The 23,973-nt window shown below is 43.4% G+C and overlaps 1 protein-coding gene across 1 annotated transcript; it reads left to right on the top strand.

Moving 5' to 3' along the window:
• The first annotated feature begins 8,572 nt into the window (after positions 1-8,572).
• lfng (LFNG O-fucosylpeptide 3-beta-N-acetylglucosaminyltransferase) lies at positions 8,573-16,796 on the top strand. The gene is made up of 7 exons (XM_021624922.3): positions 8,573-9,142; positions 13,733-13,781; positions 14,068-14,170; positions 14,287-14,440; positions 14,571-14,822; positions 14,948-15,033; positions 15,179-16,796. The coding sequence occupies exons 1-7, from the start codon at positions 8,711-8,713 to the stop codon at positions 15,243-15,245; spliced, it is 1,143 nt and encodes a 380-aa protein (XP_021480597.2). The 5' UTR covers positions 8,573-8,710; the 3' UTR covers positions 15,246-16,796.
• Positions 16,797-23,973: the final 7,177 nt, after the last annotated feature.

Here is a 23,973-nt window from a genome sequence, read left to right on the forward strand (position 1 = left end):
CTTTCCAACTTTCTCATCACTTATAGTTCCATGAGAATAAAATATAAATTACATTTGTCAACGGGTATTAGAAGTTCTGACGATTACAGAACAATTACAACTATGGATGCTGTAATAAATCTCTTTATTCTCACTTTTCTCCCTCTTTCTAACTATTTCCAAATATCACAATAATTGTAGCAGTAATGCAGCAGTAACTTCGGGATGAGAGGCTGTTTGGGGTGTAATTGAGTCATCAAAATGTTTTCACTCTGCCCAACATGGGTACCATAGCAATATGTTAGTGTTGCAAGCCGAATGGAAGAGTTTAACCCAGGCCTTTATGGCAGAACAGGATGGATGGAGTCAGTTGAACATGCCTGGACATGTCAGAGTGTAACCTGACCTGGAGCTGTATTCGATTGGTCATCTAATCCACTGTCATAGTACTGTAATCAATTAGATTAGCTGGAAATAAAGCACAAGCCGCCCACAACAACTGCAACTGGCAACCACACATGGCACCCACTGCCAACGCATGCAGAAAATGACTTCCAAAAATCTAGAAATATTCTGGCATGTCCAAAGAATTTAATGTATAAGTCAAACTTGTTTTAAAACAAAAATAATTCACATCTGCCTAATAGCCTGCATGCAAGTTTAAGTGTTGAACATTGAGAAAGTGGTAGATACACAATATATACAAAAGTTCAAATGAGTGGATTTGGCTATTTCAGCCACACCCGTTGCTGACAGGTGTATCAAATCGAGCAGACAGCCATGCAATCTCCATAGACAGACATTGGCAGTAGGGCCTTACTGAAGAGCTTAGAGACTTTCAACGTGGCACCGTCATAGGATGCCACCTTTCAAACAAATCAGTTTGTCCAATTTCTGCCCTGCTAGAGCTGCCCCGGTCAAATGTAAGTGCTGTTATTGTGAAGTGGAAACATCTAGTCTGTCCTCAGTTGCAACACTCACTATCGAGTTCTAAACTGCCTCTGGAAGCAACATCAGCACAAGAACTGTTCATCAGGAGCTACTTGAAATGGGTTTCCATGGCCGAGCAGCCTAAGATACCAAGCATTGGCTGGGGTGGTGTAAAACTCACCACCATTGGATTCTGGATCAGTGGAAACGCGTTCTCTGGAGTGATGAATCATGCTTCACCATCTGGGTTTGGTAGATCCTAGGAGAACACTACCTGCCCGAATGTATAGGGCCAAGTCTAGGACAAAAAGGCTTCTCAACAGTTTTTACCCCCAAGCCATAATTCTTCTGAACATGTAACCAATGGTTACATTGTGTGCCCCCCCCCCAACCCCTCTTTTACGCTGCTGCTACTCTCTGTTTATCTTATATGCATAGTCACTTTAACCATACATCCATGTACATACTACCTCAATTGGCCCGACCAACCAGTGCTAACTGGGCTATCTGCATTGTGTCCCACCACCCACCAACCCCTCCTTTTACGCCAATGCTACTCTCTGTTCATCATATATGCATAGTCACTTTAACAATACACACACACGCACGCACGCACGCACGCACGCACGCACGCACGCACACACACACACACACACACACACACACACACACACACACACACACACACACACACACACACACACACACACACACACACACACACACACACACACACACACACACACACACAAACAGGCAACGGCAGACGCAAACAGGCCATGGGGGCCCTTTCATCAGTCCTGTCTGACTGACTGAGGGCTGCCTGGCACCTGCTAAACCCTACCCACCATAAACCCTACACACACACACACCTATTTTTCACACTATTGGTTAGAGCCTGTAAGTAAGCATTTTGCTGTTGTATTCGGCGCACGTGACAAATAAACTTTGATTTGATTTGAACTGTAATGGTCTGGGGCTGTTTTTCATGGTTCGAGCTAGGCCCCTTAGTTCCAGTGAAGGGAAATCTTAACTCTACAGCATACAATGACATTCTAGATGATTCTGTGCTTCCAACTTTGTGGCAACAGTTTGGGGAAGGCCCTTTCATGTTTCAGCATGACAATGCCTCCGTGCACAAAGCGAGGTCCATACAGAAATGGTTTGTCGAGATCGGTGTGGAAGAACTTGACTGGCCTGCACAGAGTCCTGATCTCAACCCCATCGAACACCTTTGGGAGGAATTGGAACGCCGACTGCGAGCCAGGCCTAATCACTCAACATCAGTGCCAGACCTCACTAATGCTCTTGTAGCTGAATGGAAGCAAGTCCTCGCAGCAATGTTCCAACATCTAGTGGAAAGTCTTCCCAGAAGAGTGGAGGCTGTTATAGCAGCAAATGGGGGACCAACTCCATATTAATGTCCATGATTTTGGAATGAGATGATCAACGAGCAGGTGTCCACATACTTTTGGTCATATAGTGTATCTTAGACTTATAACTGCAAAAAAGTAAATATGCTTTAGAATATTAGTTATACAATGAGTGTACAAAACATTAGGAACACCTGCTCTTTCCATGACATAGACTGACCCGATGAATCCAGGTGAAAGCTATGATCCCTTATTAATGTCACTTGTTAAATCCACTTCAATCAGTGTAGATAAAGGTTAAAGAAGGATTTTTAAGCCTTGAGACAATTGCGACATGGACTGTGTATGTGTGCCATTCAGAGGGTGGAAGTGCCTTTTGAACAGGGTATGGTAGTAGGTGCCAGGCACACTGGTTTAAGTGTGTCAAGACCTGCAACTCTGCTAGGTTTTTCACGCTCAATAGTTTCCCATGTGTCTCAAGAATGGTCCACCACCCAAAGGACATCCAGCCAACTTGACACAACTGTGGCAAGCATTTGTTTATTTCAATTTGATTTTATTCACCTTTATTTAACCAGGTAAGCTAGTTGAGAACAAGTTCTCATTTACAACTGCGACCTGGCCAAGATAAAGCAAAGCAGTGCAACCCAAACAACAACACAGAGTTACACATGGAATAAACAAGCGTACAGTCAATAACACAATAGAACAAAAAAGAAAGTCTATATACAGTGTGTGCAAATGGCATGAGGAGGTAAGGCAAAAAATAGGCCTTACCCTCTCACGCCATTTGCACACACTGTATATAGACTTTTTTTTTTCTATTGTGTTATTGACTGTACGCTTGTTTATTCCATTGAGTCAACATGTCCCAGCATCCCTGTGGAACACTTTTGACACCTTGTAGAGTCCATGCCCCAACAAATTGAGGCTGTTTTGAGGGCAAAATGTGGTGCAATGCAATATTAGGAAGGTGTTCCTAATGTTTAGTACACTCAGTGTAGTATGCCTATATAATATGTGACAGTGAATGTTTGTTTCTCTCTCTCAGAGAAGGCATGTGGGCCTTGGCCAGAGAACCAGTAAATGAGAAACGGGCAGCAGGAGAAGCCCCTGCCTCTGCTTACTCTCCCAGCATGGACACACTAGCACTGATAGGATTACAGGTCACACCAGAAGTGAGAGCCAGGGGACTGGTCGGCCCCTCAGAAGTGGGTTTCAATTTCCTTGCCCCCATGCAACATTAGAGGATGCTCTCCGCAGGATCATAAGAGGCAGAATGGCTCACTGCTTGACAGACAAATAAATAGAGCCTGTTTTTCTATATCGGTCCACAATACACAGATAGAGTTTCCATCAAGTTGAATAGAACCGCTCCAAAGATACATACTTGGGTAGATTTCTCTGTAAAGTAGGCCATAAGTCAGGTCTGGGTCTGGGACACTCCCTCTGTGGGATAGTAGTGTTTTCCTGATTACCCAGCAGAGAACAGAAAGACACTCTATCAGCAGGGTGTATGAGCAGGTCTATGTCAAGAAACAATGAATCAAAGGCAGGAAAATATGGCTTTTATCACTGCGGCTACTTGCAAAATATGTCGATCCATTTTTCAAAGAGACCGAAAGAGAGAAGAAGACAAGAAGACAGAGGAGTGGTTTGAGAAGGTCTTCCTGTCAGACTCAGAGCTGTGTTCATTTCCGCTTATTGGTACCATATTCAGGAACAACAGCATGACCGTGACACAAGGCTTACAGGAGGCTTAACATTTTCCAGACCTCACAGCGAATCCAGAGGTACAGAGAGCTCATAAAATAAATACAGCACACAATTCATTCAATAAAAGGCAGGGATGCATTCAATTGTGGTCAACTAGAACACTGGTATAGTTATATTCACACAATTATACTTTCCAAGACATATTCAGTTTTCAGTTCTTTTCGAAGTGTGCAATTCCTTTGACAATAAGTCGAAGTCTATGGCCAAGTCTAAGCATGTGATTGATTGATGATCTCCTCAAGAGACCTTGAATTTTTCCACATTTTGTTACGTTACAGCCTTATTCCAAAATCTACAGACAATATCCCATAAAGACAAAGCAAAAACAGGTTTAGGATTTTTAGCAAATTTAAAAACAGAAATACCTTATTTACAGAAGTATTCTGACCCTTAGCTATGAGACTTGAAATTGAGCACAGGTGCATCCTGTTTCCATTGATCGTCAGGGAGGTGACCAAGAATCAAATGGTCACTCTGACAGAGCTCTAGAGGTCCTCTGTGGAGATGGGAGAACATTCCAGAAGGACAACCATCTCTGCAGCACTCCACCAATCAGGCCTTTATGGTAGAGTGGTCAGACGGAAGCCACTCCTCAGTAAAAGGCACATGACAGCCTGCTTGGAATTTGCCAAAAGGCACCTAAAGACTCTCAGACCATGAGAAACAAGATTTTCTGGTCTGATGAAACCAAGATTTAACTCTTTGGCCTGAATGCTAAGCGTCACGTCTGGAAGAAACCTGGCACCATCCCTACAGTGAAGCATGGTGGTTGTAGCATCATGCTGTGGGGATGTTTTTCAGCAGCAGGGACTGGGAGACTAGTCACGATCGAGGGAAATATGAACAGAGCAAAGTACAAAGAGATCCTTGATAAAAACCTGCTCCAGAGTGCTCAGACTGGGGTGAAGGTTTACCTTCCAACAGGACAATGACCCTAAGCACACAGCTGAGACAATGCAGGAGTGGCTTCGGGACAAGTCTCTGAATGTCCTTGAGTGGCCCAGCCAGAACCCAGACTTGAACCCAAATTAACATCTCTGGAGAGACCTGAAAATAGCTGTGCAGCATCTCTCCCCTTCCAACCTGACAGAGCTTGAGAGGATCTGCAGAGAAGAATGGGAGAAACTCCCCAAATACAGGTGTGCCAAGCTTGTAACGTCATACCCAAGAAGACTCGATGCTGTAATCGCTGCCAAAGTTGCTTCAACATAGTACTGAGTAAAGGGTCTGAATACTTACATAAATGTAATATTTCAGTTTTTTATTTTTATAAATTTGCAAAAATGTCTAAAACCCAGTTTTCGCTTTGTCATTATGGGGTATTGTGTCTAGTTTGATGAGGAATTTTAAAAAAAAATCAATTTTAGAATAAGGCTGTAATGTAACAAAGTGTGGGAAAAGTAAAGGGGTCTGAATACTTTTCGAAGGCACTGTACGTGTCTGTTTATAGTCAAGAGCATCACATTTTGTCAAATGCTGGAGGGGATGAGAAGCGAAGATGTAAATTAAATAAATTGAAAATACGTGTACAGGATTTTCCCAGAGCGATATCCAACCTCTTTACCATGTACAGATGCTTCCTATGGACGCACAGAGCAAGGTGAAACTGTATGTAGTCAGTCTCAACAGTGAGTGTGCAATCTTTCAGCACTGAGTCGATGTGTTTTGTAAGTTTCAGTGATGAGAACAAGGCCTTAACAATAAGTGGTCTGACAGAGACATTTTTGTGGCTAGACACAAACAATAAAAAACAACAGTAATATTTCTCAAACTGACCTCAGAACTGACAGGAATGCTTTACCTCCCCTTTGTGCATAGATCCTACAGTGAATGAGGAATATAAATAGCACCCTTCTAATCATAACCACCCCACTCAGGCCCCCCAGGCCCTCTCTATTCAGATCCCCAGAGATGTTCAGAGAGAGAGATCAAGCGCTATTGTGTTTATTGGTGGGTCTGTGGGCACTCTCTGGTGGAAGTGGGATACTCTTTACAAAGGGGATTTCAATTCATTGAAATTCAGCGGTAACATTGTTAGAAGGGCTCAGGGTGGGATGGAATGGGGTACTGTATGGTGTGGTGGAGCCGTTTAAGGGGAAAAGAAGGTTTTATGTTTTTCTTGTTGCTGTCAGTGGAGGGAAGACAGGAGCAAAAAGGGGGGTGGCATGAAGCTGGTATAGAAGCAGGACGTTCACTGAGTACATTTCACCCGCCATTTTAACAACTGTCATTGTCCCAGGAGTCCAAGGAGCTGTCTGACCAAAAGCCTTTTTAGAGGTGGGACAAATCTCTTGCAGAACCAGGAGAAAGAGCCTGTTGATCCAAGAAGAATGAGGGCCAGGGAGACAACCCCCTCTCCCTGGTTTCTTATACTTGTTTTTTAGCTGCCTTTTTGTGAGCAGTTTTAAAAGATGCACAAAAGGACTTGTCGGTAGGAACAATTTGAAGTGAAAGGATTACTTCTCAGCAACATTTTGTGATTTTTGTTTGATTAAAAGCCCACCTTTCAGTTTGTTTTAAAGAGACATTTAAGGAGAAAGGCTTACTGGTTTTTCTCCTCTATCTCATAGTGTGTTCTCTTACTGGTTCTTCTCCTCCATCTCATAGTGTGTTCTCTTACTGGTTCTTCTCCTCCATCTCACAGTGTGTTCTCTTACTGGTTCTTCTCCTCCATCTCACAGTGTGTTCTCTTACTGGTTCTTCTCCTCCATCTCACAGTGTGTTCTCTTACTGGTTCTTCTCCTCCATCTCACGGTGTGTTCTCTAACTGGTTCTTCTCCTCCATCTCACAGTGTGTTCTCTAACTGGTTCTTCTCCTCCATCTCACAGTGTGTTCTCTTACTGTGTCCTCTTTTAGCTCAACCAGTCCTTGGGATGTCGGTTAAAAAAGAGGACTAGAAGTATAAAGGTTGTATCCATACCAATTCACTCTGGTTTACTTAGCTCAACAATAGAAGAGGTGGGGTAGGGCTTTAGCTAGATGATGGCAAATAAGGATAGTCAGTGTTAGAATATTCTTAATATGACTTCAAAGCTAACCCTTATAACCAAAAGATGATTTCACACGATTCACATGCTTTTTCACATCAAACTGTTTTTTAAATTTAGTAACATGAGATTATAATTCTCATCCAATAGTTTGCTTGGTCCATTGGCCATTCTCTGGTCTGAGACTGAGACTGGTGGGAGTGAGTGTGGGTATTCAGACCTGTCACTGCCAGCTGCATGGCAGTCGGTCTGCTGGAACTCATGTCACGTCCAGGGGTCAGCCACCCCACTGGTTGAGAGACAGAATTTAAATAACAAGGGCTGAGGAATTGCCAACTGTTTAAAGCCCTTACAAGGTCAATGCAGAATAATTGCATTTGCTTGGCTGGTGAACAAGCTGTCCACACTTGGCAGAATTTGAATGAGTTCACAAAGAATTTCAATGAGGAGTCCAACTTTTTTATATCTGAGAGACATTTGTAAGACGTTGAACATAGCCAAATGTTACAGAATCCACCGGTTCTAAATGGAAGTTTCCAATGGTAGGCCTAATCAATCATTGTAAACTCCTAATCCTGCTCTGTAACCAAACTAAAGAAACGTTTAATTCACAAGGATGTTTGTATAAGTGGCCTAAATATAGTCCAGATGTATTCAGTTAGGCACCATCTCTTGTAGATTGTGAGGCTCAGATGTTCTTTCCCCAAACGGGCCAACTAAAGCCAGATAGGTTTGTTAATTATTCAAGCCTAGTTGAAAAATGCTTACTCTTCACCATCACCAGCTGCAGACAAGGTGCTGAAAACATGAACAATGTCCACCTGCTGCTTTCTTAGAGTAAATATTTCCCTCTTATCTGTAGCTGCCATGGGACTTCCCTGATAAGGAAAACCTTAGGATCTGATGCCATTTTTATTTTTTATTTGACCTTTATTTAACTAGGCAAGTCAGTTAAGAACAAATTCTTATTGTCAATGACGGCCTAGGAACAGTGGGTTAACTGCCTTGTTCAGGGTTCAGGGGCAGAACGACACATTTATAACTTGTCAGCTTGGGGATTTGAACTTGCAACCTTTTTATCCTCCAGATAATAATACTTCTTTATTCAAATGTATATGTCACATGCTCACACAGCATCATATTTATCAAATTACTATAAAGGCCAACTTATAGTAGATTCAAGAACAAGCAAAGTGCCTATAGAAAATAGCTGTAGGCTAAGCAGAATGTGAAAACTTTGGCGGGCAAGGAATTCAAAAGTAACAAGGGGCTTAAAATAATTTATTTCTCTCACACACACACACACACACACACACACACACACACACACACACACACACACACACACACACACACACACACACACACACACCTCATATCGTGGGCGTGTCTACGATTTAGATCTGCCCGGGGGGAGAGTCTTTTCTCAGCGTCCCCACAATATAGCGCAATTGCACATTACAGACCGCCCATGAGGCGTGGCTAGCTTGAAGAGTAGGTTATAAAGTTGGGCTAGGACAAAATTGCATTGTATTACAATAATGCAGACGCACGGGACGGCTGTTTGATTTCTTTGTTCGATCTGGAGAGAATTACTATATGGACTTTCAATTTAGGTTATTCTCAGTATACAACTACATATTGTAGTTTTGAAATATATCAACATGTCGAAAGGTTATGCTAAGAAAACGGTTGTTTCTATAACCAGTGGACTATTCACCTGTCTTATGTTGCTCTTGGTAGTCGCGCAGCATCAAAGAGTTCAGGTAGATGAGGTTCCAAACCAGAGAGAGATGGGGACGCGCTCACTCCAGAGCATGGACACTTTGGCTACGGACGGAGTGAAGGCTGTTCAGCAACAGGTCAACTCGGAGGCGCAGACGAAAAAAGGATTCTCTGCGTATTTTTCCAAGTTGACCCGGGGACGGAGAGAGGTGGACAAGCCTGCAGGGTCCGCTCAGTCAGCGACAGATGCGTCCCCCGCAGAGGACATCAGTGCAGATGACATCTTCATCGCTGTCAAGACCACAAAGAAGTTCCATCAGTCTCGACTGAATCTCCTTCTGGATACCTGGATCTCTAGAAACATGCAGCAGGTAAGCCAACAATACTACATTATTATCAGGTCGCAATTGTAAATGAGAACTTGTTCTCAACTTGCCTACCTGGTTAAATAAAGGTAAAATAAAAATAAATAAATAAATCAGAAGAATATGGTTAATTTGAAATCTTCCATGGACATAACCTAGAATAAAACAATCACATATTTCCACTAGGTTTCTTTTAGTAGGCTTAGGCTAGGCAATTTACCACAATGATTTTACAAAAAAACGAATATTCTCCCATAAAATATGCTTTACAACAAGCCACCAATGAGAGTTAAGTGTTACGGCTGACCCACTCAAACATATTTTCCACTCATGTCAGGTGAAATGGGTGATAACTGTTTGATCCTGAACTGTCCATGTTACCCTCTTAGTTGTGCAGAGTTCCTTAGGCTCTGCCACTTTTTATTCTGCCTTGAGTGATGCCCCTGAGAACATAGGGAGCAGTTTCAAGCCTTTGCACCCCCCTCATTTCCCCTCTCTTTCACCCCCTCTTTTGGGAGTCCCTGTGAATGCCCTGGTGCAATGTATGTCTCACAGCAGCAGCTCCAGTGCTGTCCCCTTTCCAGGGCTAACAAAGCGTCTTTCTGAAGGGGGGAAGAAAAGCTTTCCCAGCCCCCTTGTCTCAGCCGACCCCATGGAAACGTGGGAGCTGAGTCTGGGTCCAGCAGCCAAGGGATGGGAAAACTGTGGGGGGGTGGGGCTTCGTTAAGGGGATGCTTGGGACAAAGGGATGCATCTATAGGGAAGTTTGTGCTGGGAGTAGCACGCTGAGTATGAAAATGCAGCCCTGAGAACCAAGCTGTTTTCGACTGGTGCACAAAGGCACTCACAGCCATAGTCGAGAGGAAACAGAGGCTAGTCATAGTGATTTTATCCACTACCCAGAGTTGTCACGCATATTTTTCAAAAGTAAATTAAATTCTCCTTGGGCACAATCATACATTCTTTATCCACCTTCTTTTGAGAACTCTTCTCTCCATCTCAAGCCAAACCCCACTCTGTTTTGGGTGTTTTGAAGGTTAGTCATGGCAACACTGTCTCTATTTGTATGCAGAGGAAGTGGGGTGAGAAAATGGAACTTTGAACACATAAGATGCATCACATGATCAAATACAGTAGCCCATTCAAGAAACTCCCTCCAAAAACTCCCTCCATTCCATAATGTTCTGTGGTGAGTTTACTACATCCGATATAGGGGAACGATACAGGGAAAGTCTATCTGACATCTGTCCTAGCCCCCCCCCCCCCCCCTACTTCAGGACAGGTTTATGCTCAGTAAGATGGGCTGTCAATAGAGTTTGGGGAGTAGCAGTTTACATGGACATTGAGTGTGTTGTGCTTACTGTAGTGGATGATGTAAGTCAACTCTCTCTCTCTCTCTCTCTCTGAGATGGGTTAACTGCAGGGTTTTAATCAGGCAGCTGGTGGGATCCAGTGCCGGCATAAAGGACAGCCTGGGCCCACAATACAAATGGGAGTTCCTGGAGGAAGGCTGACAGGTGGCCAGAAGTTAGAGAACAAAGGATGGTTCTAATGCCAGTTATATGAATCAGGTCATTCCCAGCACACATGGACATCTGCACCCAGGCTATATGATAATGCTCAATTGATGAACACCTGTGGAGCTCAGCTGACTGAATCCAGTTGATCATGTCTGTAGCTGGTGTCTGTAGCTGGTGTCTGTAGCTGGTGTCTGTAGCTGGTGTCTGTAGCTAGTAGAGATATCATGGCATTCTGCCAGCAGTTGAGGCCTGACTAGAACTGTAAACTGGGCAGATCAGAGCCCTGATTTGTATTTCCAGCACAGGAGATACACTTTTTCCTTAAGCCAACGGACGTGCTATCAGATAATGTTTACATGTAAATAGAGGGTAGATCCAATCTGTGATTACCATGATAGAATTGTGCCTGTGGCTTACTGTGTCTGGCAGAATAATATATCCGATTTAGTGTTATGGTCAGAAGTTTGTTTTTTATTACATCAAATGAAATAAATTATTGGGGGGGGGGGGGGGGGGATTATTTGGTTCAAAGAATAGTTGGTGTAGTGAAAGGCCCATTTTTTTGTGAGTCATAAGTTAGTGAGTAAGCAAAAGTACTGTGACATAATTTTTTATTTTTTTACAACTTGTTATTATTTATGGGTTGTTCAAATAGTAGGCCGTTGTTTCCGGTGTTTCAGCAGATTTCCCCCCTGGAACAATGCAGCTTCCCTCGTGAGTGAGCCTCAAAACAATGAGAGAACAAACTGTGCAGAAACAGCGTTCTCTGGCTTGTAGTACTCTGGGCTCTGCAGTACATAACCAGCTACAAAACACAGGTTGAAATCTAGCTCTAAACTACACATCAATGGGCATTATAAGGGTATTGACTTTGGTTGTGTCTGGACAGAACAGCTGGTAGCCTGGCACTGGCAGTGACATCATAGTGGTTTGATATGCATTCCATTTTTAATTGAAATTATACTAATTCGCCAGCACTCCCAAAACGAGCGTCTGTACGTCTGGCAGTTCTGAAGAAGACTTGGCTCCATTGTTGAGTTAATCAAATAGCCTTTCACAGTATGAAGGAATGAGTCTGAATATCCAGCTGGTCAGAGAGTGGGAAAGTGTCATTGTGTGTCTGTAGGTGGCCTGTTCTCTGTCCTGTACTGTAGTCAACACTCCAGTGACTTTAGTGCTGTGCTAAAGGCTAAAGGGAAGGGAGAACGCGACATGGTTGAGTGAAGGGGGCGGAGTACGTGGTTGTTGCTGGAGGGAGATGTGTGGAGGGGAGTGCAGTCCGTGCCCTTCCTTCCCGGGGATCTTGAGACAGCCAGCCAGGCACCATACTCTGCTCAGACTGGGCTGTGCCAGCCCTTTCTTTGGTGGGGAGGAATGCAGTCGTCGCCCCCCCCCCCTCATCTCATTTGTGGTTCAGACAGTCATCATAAAAAAAACAACGGGTTGTTCTCCTCACGGGGCAGGACTTGTTATTTATGAAATTATGGGGGTGAATGAATTAGTATTTCAGTGACTTCTTTAATGTTTCAGTTAAGACAAAAGCCATTTAGCCCTTTGGAGACTTCTCTTTAGTTAACTGCTGCAGCTGTATGCAAATACCAGCAAACATAGTTAGAATTTACCCAGTGGAGGACTTTACGCAGCATGAAAACACCCGGCATTGTTCTATTGAAGAGGTACAGCGTATGGGGTGGTGAGAGAGGGGGTGAACGGGGGATGGGTAGAAGCTTGAAGTGGGGGTGAATGACCACACACAGATTTGGATTTACTAATCAGCAGTGAGACCCCCCCTCCATCAGCCCCACTCGACCCCTGTCTGTCAGTACCCAGGTCGCTCTGGCAGCTGCCTCAGTGATTAGGCTGTCCATTCAGCGGGACTTAAAGCAAACAGCGCCAGCCTCTGATCCCTTTATCAGTGAAACCACCACCCTTCCTTAAACAAACACAGGCCCAAGGCCTTGCAGCATCCATCGCACAACATCTGCTCCCTGTTTGTTGTGCAAACCAATCAGATAAATCTTTGGCACCGATGGCAGATAGTACTGAACTGTAGAAATGGGAGGGGAGTTATTAGAAAAGTGAATGTCTTTGCCTTATAACCCTCTGGCATGAACTTAGCCAGCCGCATTGTTAAGATACAGATCTCAGATGGCTGTTGCTGCTCAACAGTCAGTGGCAGAAAGCAATTAGTGGGAATGTGGGGTTGGTTCAGTTGTCATAAACTGTTGGGAGGTCGCGAGCAGCGAGAAAGGGAAGGAGGGAGTGGGGCTGAGTGCGCGCTGCTACCTGGCATGTTGGGGCACACGGCGGAGATAAGGCAGGTGCTGTCTCACAAGAGGGGAAGAGTAAACGGGCAACGGCAGACACACACACACAAACAGGCAACGGCAGACGCAAACAGGCCATGGGGGCCCTTTCATCAGCCCTGTCTGACTGACTGAGGGCTGCCTGGCACCTGCTAAACCCTACCCACCATAAACCCTACCCACCATAAAACAACTCCTAATCCCTACCTGCTCTTTTAAGTCTGCCACTGAGGCTGCCTTTTGTTGTTAACTAAACACCAGCCTGCAGTATTCTAACCTTAACAGCATTATTCTTTGGCTGCTAAGACCTTACTCTGTGTCACACAGGTGGTGCTGAAATGATCATATCTGAATGATGGCCATCGATTTCTATTTCTAGTCAACATGTTGGAGCTAGGGAGTGGGTACAGATCCAGAATGGAATTGGGTCTTAATGGTGTTGGGGGTTAGTGGTGTCGAGATGGTTGCCTCCCTCTTTGTTCTATGTCTGGGATACTTTTGGGGGGCCTGCACAGTTGCCATGGAGCGAGGGGAACCTTGCATAAGAGGCCTTTATTAGAGTGGGGCTTGTTTTAACTCCATGTGTTTTCCACATGCATAAACGACTGCTGATAGATGGTCATCACACTGAATTCGATGTATGGTGAACAAGGACATCTGTAGTTCGGACTCCAGTTGATTCTTGTGCCACCACTTGTTCTGTAAGGGGCTTTGATTTCATGGATTTCCACTCCCACAATGTGATCTGATGTATTTTCCCTCCTTTTCAGACATACATCTTCACAGACGGAGAAGATGAGGAGCTGAAGAAGAAAGTTGGTGAGTTTTGGATTTTTCAGAAGCATTTTAGTTCTCATTTTATATTTATCTTAACCTGAACAGTAGCTGGAATTAGTTTATCATTAAACGTCCAGATTTGATAGTGAGAAACCAAGCCCATATTTGAATCCCCATGGAATGTGTTGCTTTGAGCTCCTGGGGCATGTAGTCTTAGTGGCAGATGACGTTAAGGCTCTAACAGCGCTATAGTTACAATTACTTACATAAACTAGCTAGTAAGGTACTAGTTTGTAACTCACCAGCTCCTCCCTCATTGTTCCTACAGGGAGTCACGCCATCAACACCAACTGTTCAGCAGCACACAGCCGCCAAGCTCTATCCTGCAAGATGGCTGTGGAGTACGACAAGTTCATTGAGTCTGGGAAAAAGTAAGTGTCTAATTAAAGTGCTGAATTTACCCAGGCTGTATATCATTCTAGATTTGATAGTGATTATTGTTCTAATTGAAGTATTGTAACGCTTTAACAATGTTTTCCCCTCTTAGGTGGTTTTGTCACGTGGATGATGATAACTACGTTAACACGAGGACTCTGGTGAAGCTGCTGTCCCACTACCCCCACACCCAGGACATGTACATTGGCAAGCCCAGCCTGGACCGGCCCATCGAGGCCACAGAGAGGCTAGGAGACAACAAGATGGTAGGTGCACTTAGTCCTCCTGGCCTATGACAACTTTTCAATTGGTTATTAAAAGTTTGAGATGCTTCAGAAAGGTTGCATAACAACAACTTAACATGCTCGCTGTCTCTTTTTTTCTCTCTTCTTCCAGAGACCAGTAAACTTCTGGTTTGCTACTGGGGGAGCCGGCTTCTGTGTGAGTCGAGGCCTGGCTTTGAAGATGAGCCCATGGGCCAGTGGCGGCCATTTTATGAACACAGCAGAGAAGATTCGTCTGCCTGACGACTGCACCATCGGCTACATCATTGAGTCGGTGCTGGGGGTGCCTCTGACCCGCAGTAACTTTTTCCACTCCCATCTGGAGAACCTGCAACAGGTGTCCAGATCTGAACTTCACAAACAGGTGAGATGTGAACGTATGTCCGTCTGTCGTTTCACTGTGAGAATAGTTGTTTATCAGAATATAATTATTTATCAGAACTTATTGGGAAGGGTTGCTTATTTCTTTCCCGTATTTGCTTATTCCAGATCACATTGAGTTATGGAATGTTTGAGAACAAGAGGAACATCATCAATATGAAAGGGGCTTTCCCTGTGGAGGAAGACCCATCAAGGTGAGACATTACACTCTGCATGACTACTAATACACAAATGGCAATCCTACTCTACTTGAACTATCTTGACTGTAAAGAGGGTATATCTTTTTTTTCTCTGTTAATCTAACCTCCATGTCTCTTTCTCTCTCGCCTTGTGTTCCAGGTTTAAGTCTGTGCACTGTTTGCTGTACCCAGACACCCCTTGGTGCCCGCTTCAGGTTGCCTACTAGGTGACCGGCTCCTTTGGTATCCTCGTCCCCGCCGTGCCTCGGTATCTGAAAGGCTGGTGGGGACCCGTGTTTGGTATCGGACTGTGATGTCACTGTATTTTTGTTTCAGTGGCACACGGACTCTGATAGTTTTACTGGGCTGCTGTGCGGCCCGCCTTGGGACATTTCCTTCCTGTGTGGTGTCTTGGTTCCTCCCCTGGCATAGGGGCAGAGGAGCCAGGCAGGCACTTAGTGGGAAGGAGCTTAAAGCATTATGGCTTTTCAGGCAATCAGTGCGTTGTGTTTTAAATGTTGCTTGTAATTGTATTTGCAATTCTTATAGAATGTACTACTTATATATCCAAGCCTTTTGCCAGCTTTACGTGATTAATTTGTTGAATTTCCGTTGAATTGTTTGCTTTATTGTTCAATTTCTTTTAGTTTCTTCTGGGTTTTGGAAGCCATTCAAGGCGATCCTTTTAGGTTCTATAGGAATAATCAGTCAGAATGTCTGAGATTGTGGAGGAAATGGTTTTCATTTTGGGATTTTTGGTTGTGGCTTATTTTTTTTTGTTCATTTCAGAAGACTCCGGACAAAAACAATAATCTGAAGATATTTTGGTGCTTTTTGTTAATGATTTGTCAGTGTTATTACTAATATGATTTGAGCTGGCAGAAGGCAGTTTTCCAAATGTGCCGTCAGGTTATAAAATCTGAGGTATATCAGGAATAAGCACTTTTCCCCTTACTGATAGTTTTAAATGAATGAGTTGACAGAATTGACGTCCTTAGATATGTTTCACAGCTGTGTCAAAACCAACGGATGTAATGACATAACCCCAAAAAGATCGATATCTCTAGATTTGGTTGTATTTAATAACATTCCTTGCATTTGATAGAATCAGGGAAAATAATATATAGCAAAGATATTGATTTTTTTCTTCTCTGTTACAATCAACTGTTGATTCGTTTTGAAGATGGTCTTGTTTAAAAATTGCACAGCTGGGTTTGAAATTAACTTTTGCTTGCTCTTGTGAAGTAGCTAAACGACCTCCAACTCTTCCACTGAGAGTTTATATTTACCTTTTTTAGATGACCATCAACACATGTAATACTCTCTGATACGTTTTCCACAAAATGGATTGACGGAGAGCCATGTACACTGGTCTAACTTATTCCTCAGTGAGTATGCGGGTTGGTTTTGTATTGAGCTTTGCAAGAGCAACACCAGTGTTTACACACACAGAGGTGTTCTTCCTCTGTAAACAACCCATATTGGGTAGGACTGTACATGTTAATTATAAAGCAGTATTTGTGTACTGTGCCTTTGTTGTTGAAATGCTAAATGTGTATATTGAGGATTAGAATGTAAATGATTTTGATGACCTGGACATGTTTTTTACTGCTTGTTGTAACTGCGCTAAAGGGCTGTTATTTATCCTCCAGTGTCTGGATGGTTCTGTTTGCTTCTCAGGGATTTTGATCAAATCCTGATGTTATTACCATAGGAACCCGTGTGGTGCCTGAACATGACACAGTTTGAAATAAAGTTGGATAACCGCTGAGAAACGATCTTTGTTTTGTGTTTTTTCTATTACATTCCATTCATAGCATGAGATTACAGATCTCCTTCTACATAAAGGCTAGAATGGAATAAACCATCCTTGTATTTTACAGATGGTGTTTGTGTGTGTGAACGAAATATCAGCTTATTCAATCACGTCATTATTTAGAAGGGATGACATAGGGTGTCATAACTTGCCATGATTTGATATGTAACTGTCAGAGGGCACGCCCAGGCATGATGATTTAAAAACTATCATTGTGAACTCGGTCATCTCTCACAACCATGCCAAAGAAAAGGGCGAAATGGTAATGCCCAAATGCTTATGTACTCTGTCTAAAGCTCTGTGCTTGTCTCACTAAAGCATTTAGGCAAACAACCTCTCCCAGTGAGTCTGAATGTTGGCCGAGGCCCAGGGTGTAAATTATAATGCTAATTGGAAGCACTTAAAAGCCACAACTCCGACTTTATTTATTAGTCTACAACACTGGGTATGGGAAAGGACATTGTTGCAATCGAAAGGATTGCGAGAAAATAAACAAACCGCAGTTCTCCATGTGTCACAATCCTAATTCCACTGAAGTTGTGATCAGATGTGACATTTCTGTGTGTCTGACAGACCGAGCCACTGCTTTTCTTCAGACATTAGAATTCTATGCCAAGATGGAGGAAATCATTCATCCTACAGTGTGACAGAGAGCCTTGGGAAAACAGTTTGGCAATGATAAATTGTGGGTAAAGCATTGTGTATCCCATATTGTACCCCTCTTACTGTAAATAAACAGTAGCCCTGCCTGATCTGAAGGATACTAGACCCAACAACGTCCATCACTCAACCAATGCAGTCTCACCTGTATCAAAGTGCAGAAAAGCTCAGAAGTTTTCATCCCTCTAGGTTCTGAAATGACAGACCAAGGTAACGTTTCTGTAACCCTGTGAGTCAGACCAGACTTTAGAGCCAAAGCTGTAGGAGATGACATTACTCTTCAATTAAGGATTTGTTATTCATATAAAAACCTTTGTTTTTCTAAGTGAAAGATCAAACCACTCTCAGTGCCGAAGAAGACATGTTATTACGAGGACACATCCGCGACTTACCACTTAATTGTACAAGAGTTTATGTACTTTAGCCATTTTTATGCTGTTCACATGGGTCCAGTGCCAGTCAAGAACCCCTTCCTTCCTCTGGGTTAGTCAGGATACAGTTTTACCCAACCAATAGCCACTGGTTAAATGGATATGGTTCCTTGAGTGATGGCTTTAACACGCCTGTGTCATATAATACATTTCACCCTCAGTTCAAACCTCCATAAATATTGGAGGGTCAGTTATCATTTAATGTGTCACTGGAGAGGAGAGAACAGAGAGAGAGAGAGATGACAGATGTCTGTCTGAAACTGAGCTTCAGGCACATTAAGGGCCTGTAACTTTTCCCACTACATATCACCAAGCCAAGCTATGATTATGGCTTTGTGGTCTGGATGTTTTCTCTGGTAATTTGTCTCACATGCTCAGCTTCACTGACGGGTCCTTCATCCCTTCACATGAAATGTTTTCAAAATTGACAAATGACTGTAAATGTAAAGTGGGTGAGTCAAAAGATTAAAATATGCTTTGAGAGATAAGCTACAGTCCCACTGAATGGAAGTCCTAAGTGTATGAGACAGACAACCTTAGACGTGTAGTTACAGACACCACAGCAGGTGACAGATGACAAACAGAAAGACATGTAACTGGTGAGAGGGTTATCAGAGAGCAACAACAGGATGCTACAGCCCTGTAACCTCATCTCTTCTGGTGACTAGACACAATGTTGAAACAGAACCGGGGTGGGGGGGATGTTGTGCCTCATCCTGTTATCACTGATAAAGATTTTAGGAACCAAACCAGTCCACTATCCAAATTCAGTTTTTTAAATGAGGAATTGTCCGCATAGTGGATGTTGTTTCTCCAAACACTGATGCCAGTCGACACTCGATCTCCAGTCTTCCTTGTGTTAGCTTCTCCAGAATAGTGTCAGTCAAACTGTCTGCCCTCACCCACGCCGTACTTGTGGCTTTAACCCTGGGCGTCAGTCATCAGGAATAGCTGATGTATCTAGACTCTGTCTGTCTGCTTTGCCACCCTTTTAATGATAGTTAGTTCTGAGAACTCCCATGTGGCAGTTGACATGAATTCAGAAGTACTTTAAACACACACGGACTTAAAGGTTTTCTATTTGTTTTGACTGGTTCCCCTCCACTTCAGACGCTACAGACTGTCTGAGTTCCGCCTTTTCCCAGACGGTCCATTTAATGGGTGCTTCCTGTCTAAAAAAGCTCCCAACCTACTTGAGAACGTGTAGGCCAATAATAGAGCGAGTAGGGTTCCAAACATTACAACTACAACTATATTTAAATCATGGCCCCCCCCCCCCAAAAAAAATGTGCAATGTAAACACCAGAACAACTGGTGCCTTGATAATGAAACATGAAAGCAAACCTGTTAAACACTCCTGAGGTCAGATAGTTGCATTGTGACTCACTCTGACTCATTTGGTGGACACATTCAACAGTTAATCCAACTATCATTTTATCTACAGAGAAGTGTCAGAGATGGCTATAGACGGTGATGATCTGGAACTGTCTGTATCCTGCTGATAAGACACTTTAACACCTCGGAGAATCTATAGCCTCATAGGTGTTACATCTCGCACCCCACTGCTTGCTGTTGGTTCAGATGTGTCAAACTACACACGAAAAGTCTGTTTTATTAGGGAGGTCTGCCTTGTTTTCATTCAGACCCACTGGGCACACACTGGTTGAGTCAATGCTGTTTCCACATTTCAATTCAATTTTTAAAATATTTGTTTTATTAAACCTTTATTTTACTAGGCAAGTCTGTTAAGAACAAATTCTTATTTACAATGACTGCCTACACTGTCCAAACCCGGAGGACGCTGGGACAATGGTGCGCCGCCCTATGGGACTCCCAGTCACGGCTGGTTGTGTTACAGCCTCGTAATTACATTGAACCAATGTGGAATAGACGATGAATTGACGTCTGTACCCAGTGGGTATTATCTACATTTATGTGTCAATTAATAAATGACTGTCTGACAACGGAATGGCATTGGGCAGTGGGGCAGTGGTGGTGTGGATTAGGAAACTCCTGCAGTGATGTTCATGGTGAATCCTGGCATAAGGCTCAAATCTGGTGAGGTATGGAAGGCGTCATTGGAACAACTGCCAGGAGACAAACATTCACAGCGCGCCGGGGATTGCGGAGACGCTGGTGACTCGCACGCTGTCACCTGGGCTTTCCCCTGCAGATCACCCACCCAGACAGTCTCCAATTAACAGCCCACGGTGTCTGTAGGATTAGGAGTGGCTGGAGTGGCAGGACGGTTCTGTATAGCCCCACTGGGAGGGAGCACTCACAGCAACTGGCTGAGGGCTTAATCCGCTTTCTCAACATTTACTCAAAAACTGGGAAGGCTGTCTTTACCATAATCCAGGTGTCAACTATCTCTAGAAGTGAAAGCTCGCTTGAACTACAGAGTGGCTATTATTTGTGAAGACACTGTCCTTGAACAGACTATAGTGAAGATCCAGCCTTAAGAGGAGTGCTGCAGACTCCACCCAGACCGATCCATCTACAGTGCCTTGCGAAAGTATTCGGCCCCCTTGAACTTTGCGACCTTTTGCCACATTTCAGGCTTCAAACATAAAGATATAAAACTGTATATTTTTGCGAAGAATCAACAACAAGTGGGACACAATCATGAAGTGGAACGACATTTATTGGATATTTCAAACTTTTTTAACAAATCAAAAACTGAAAAAATGGCCGTGCAAAATTATTCAGCCCCTTTACTTTCAGTGCAGCAAACTCTCTCCAGAAGTTTAGTGAGGATCTCTGAATGATCCAATGTCGACCTAAATGACTAATGATGATAAATACAATCCACCTGTGTGTAATCAAGTCTCCGTATAAATGCACCTGCACTGTGATAGTCTCACAGGTCCGTTAAAAGCGCAGAGAGCATCATGAAGAACAAGGAACAAACCAGGCAGGTCCGAGATACTGTTGTGAAGAAGTTTAAAGCCGGATTTGGATACAAAAAGATTTCCCAAGCTTTAAACATCCCAAGGAGCACTGTGCAAGCGATAATATTGAAATGGAAGGAGTATCAGACCACTGCAAATCTACCAAGACCTGGCCGTCCCTCTAAACTTTCAGCTCATACAAGGAGAAGACTGATCAGAGATGCAGCCAAGAGGCCCATGACCACTCTGGATGAACTGCAGAGATCTACAGCTGAGGTGGGAGACTCTGTCCATAGGACAACAATCAGTCGTATATTGCACAAATCTGGCCTTTATGGAAGAGTGGCAAGAAGAAAACCATTTCTTAAAGATATCCATAAAAAGTGTCATTTAAAGTTTGCCACAAGCCACCTGGGAGACACACCAAACATGTGGAAGAAGGTGCTCTGGTCAGATGAAACCAAAATGGAACTTTTTGGCAACAATGCAAAACATTGTGTTTGGCGTAAAAGCAACACAGCTGAACACACCATCCCCACTGTCAAACATGGTGGTGGCAGCATCATGGTTTGGGCCTGCTTTTCTTCAGCAGGGACAGGGAAGATGGTTAAAATGGATGGGAAGATGGATGGAGCCAAATACAGGACCATTCTGGAAGAAAACCTGATGGAGTCTGCAAAAGACCTGAGACTGGGAGGGAGATTTGTCTTCCAACAAGACAATGATCCAAAACATAAAGCAAAATCTACAATGGAATGGTTCAAAAATAAACATATCCAGGTGTTAGAATGGCCAAGTCAAAGTCCAGACCTGAATCCAATTGAGAATCTGTGGAAAGAACTGAAAACTGCTGTTCACAAATGCTCTCCATCCAACCTCACTAAGCTCGAGCTGTTTTGCAAGGAGGAATGGGAATAAATTTCAGTCTCTCGATGTGCAAAACTGATAGAGACATACCCCAAGCGACTTACAGCTGTAATCACAGCAAAAGGTGGCGCTACAAAGTATTAACTTAAGGGTGCTGAATAATTTTGCACGCCCAATTTTCAGTTTTTGATTTGTTAAAAAAGTTTGAAATATCCAATAAATTTCGTTCCACTTCATGATTGTGTCCCACTTGTTGTTGATTCTTCGCAAAAAAATACAGTTTTATAGCTTTATGTTTGAAGCCTGAAATGTGGCAAAAGGTCGCAAAGTTCAAGGGGGCCGAATACTTTCGCAAGGCACTGTATATACCGTAGCCTATTGAAAGGTCCATTGGGTAAGGTAAGGGACCTTCTACAGTGTCCCACAGCAGGTAAAACAGTTCCTGTGTGTTCAGCCAATAGCTTGATCCCCCCCATCCAGAAAGGCTGTGCCTGTAACTAGTATTATTGTATTATTTGATCTGAGTGCTGGGAAATTAATTCCAGTTGGCACAAGCTGTAATTGAATTATCCATCAACAGACTTATAGTGACAATGATAATGTACTCAAACACTTTTCATGACATTGAATCATTTGAATCATCTGAAAACATCCACTTATTTCAAGACATGAAAGGCTGTCCCGCCTATTCCTCACTCATATACCATCGCTGCCCAAGGCCCAAAGTACTTTCCGACACTTAAAGAAACATACACTGAGTATATAAAACACGAGGAACATTTCCTCTTTCCATGACATAGACTGACCAGGTGAATCCAGGTGTAAGCTACAATCCCTTATTGATGTCATTTGTTAAATCCACTCAGTGTAGATGAAGGGGAGGAGACAGGTTAAAGAAGGATTGTGCCATTGAGAGAGTGACATTTCAAGACAAAAGATTTAAATGCCTTAGAATGGGGAATGGTAGTAGGTGCCAGGCGCATCAGCTTGTGTCAAGAACTGCAATGCTGCTGGGTTTTTAACCACACTCAACATGTGTATTTCCCGTGTGTGTCATGAATGGTCCACCAACCAAAGGACATCCAGCAAACTTGACACAACTGTGGGAAGCATTGGAGTCAACATGGGCCAGCATCCGAGGGAGAAACGCTAACTCCATCATACTTGGGGAACAAGGATTAGCTCATGAAGTCAGTACTTTATGCCCTGGGGTTTAACTCTTCCCGCTCCAGTGTTCTACAGTGATAACATTGGCACCTGCAGGGCTGTTGAGTCACGCTTGGGCTCACACCCTCTGCGTTAACATCATAACAGTAATAGCAGAGGAGATCAGTATTTCAAACCATGCTACTCTCAGATATGCAAATATCACCGTCAGCTCTTACACCCCAGGTTGTGTCGCGTAAAAGACATGCAAGAAAGGTTCATTTGATAGTGGAGGCAACAAAATAGAACATTTCCTTTACACATGTAGGGAAACAGTCCTAACTTAGGGACTCGAGCACACATTGAACTGAAGAAGTCTGGTTTCTTGTGTAAGTGTCTTAGGGGTGTGCGAGACACAAGCTTTTGCATGGAATGCAAATCTGGATGCAAATGAATTCTCTGGACAGACAGCACCTTCCCCAGGCCTCTGCCCCGGCAGACACTCAAGAGAGATATATGACTCCAAGCTACGAGTGTTGACTGAAGCTTGATTACTGCCATGTATGCCTCATGAGATTTTCAGTTTAAATACAGTATATTACAGCTATTGCATAATGCTGTTTATTCATAACCTATACCAAATCCCACTAATACACCTGTGATCTAGGATTACTGTTATAGGTGTGCCACACTTCAAATGGGGCTCAGTTCAATCATTCCATATATCAGGCCTAAGAGCCAACCAGCAACCAACCAGCAACAACACAATCGTCACCACAGAAGAAGACCCGTTCTTTGTAGCGATATAGAAGTCTCCCTGCTTTCTAACACAATAGCTTGTTCTGTAAATGCCATTTCCAGCTATTGTTGCTTCTACAGGAGGAATGTGGCCACATTCACAGCAAGTGTGGCAAACTAATGTGAAAATGAACCTTGTTAAACCAGAGGTGGTGGAAAAACATTGGTTCAAGGCATTAGTTTTGCCCAGGAGGCAAGACACCCTTCAAAGCCTAGGAATAAAAAAGGGATACGGTTTAGATCAATGTTAAAAGTAGGAGAGGGAGGGGATTTGCTCGAGAAGTTAACTACCCTGCACCAATACCAATGATTGCTTTTGAAATGACTGGGTTTCCACACAGCCATG

This window comes from Oncorhynchus mykiss, chromosome 12 (assembly GCF_057628025.1).
Source record: "Oncorhynchus mykiss isolate SJ-2025 chromosome 12, ASM5762802v1, whole genome shotgun sequence".
NCBI classification, from domain to species: Eukaryota; Metazoa; Chordata; class Actinopteri; order Salmoniformes; family Salmonidae; genus Oncorhynchus; species Oncorhynchus mykiss.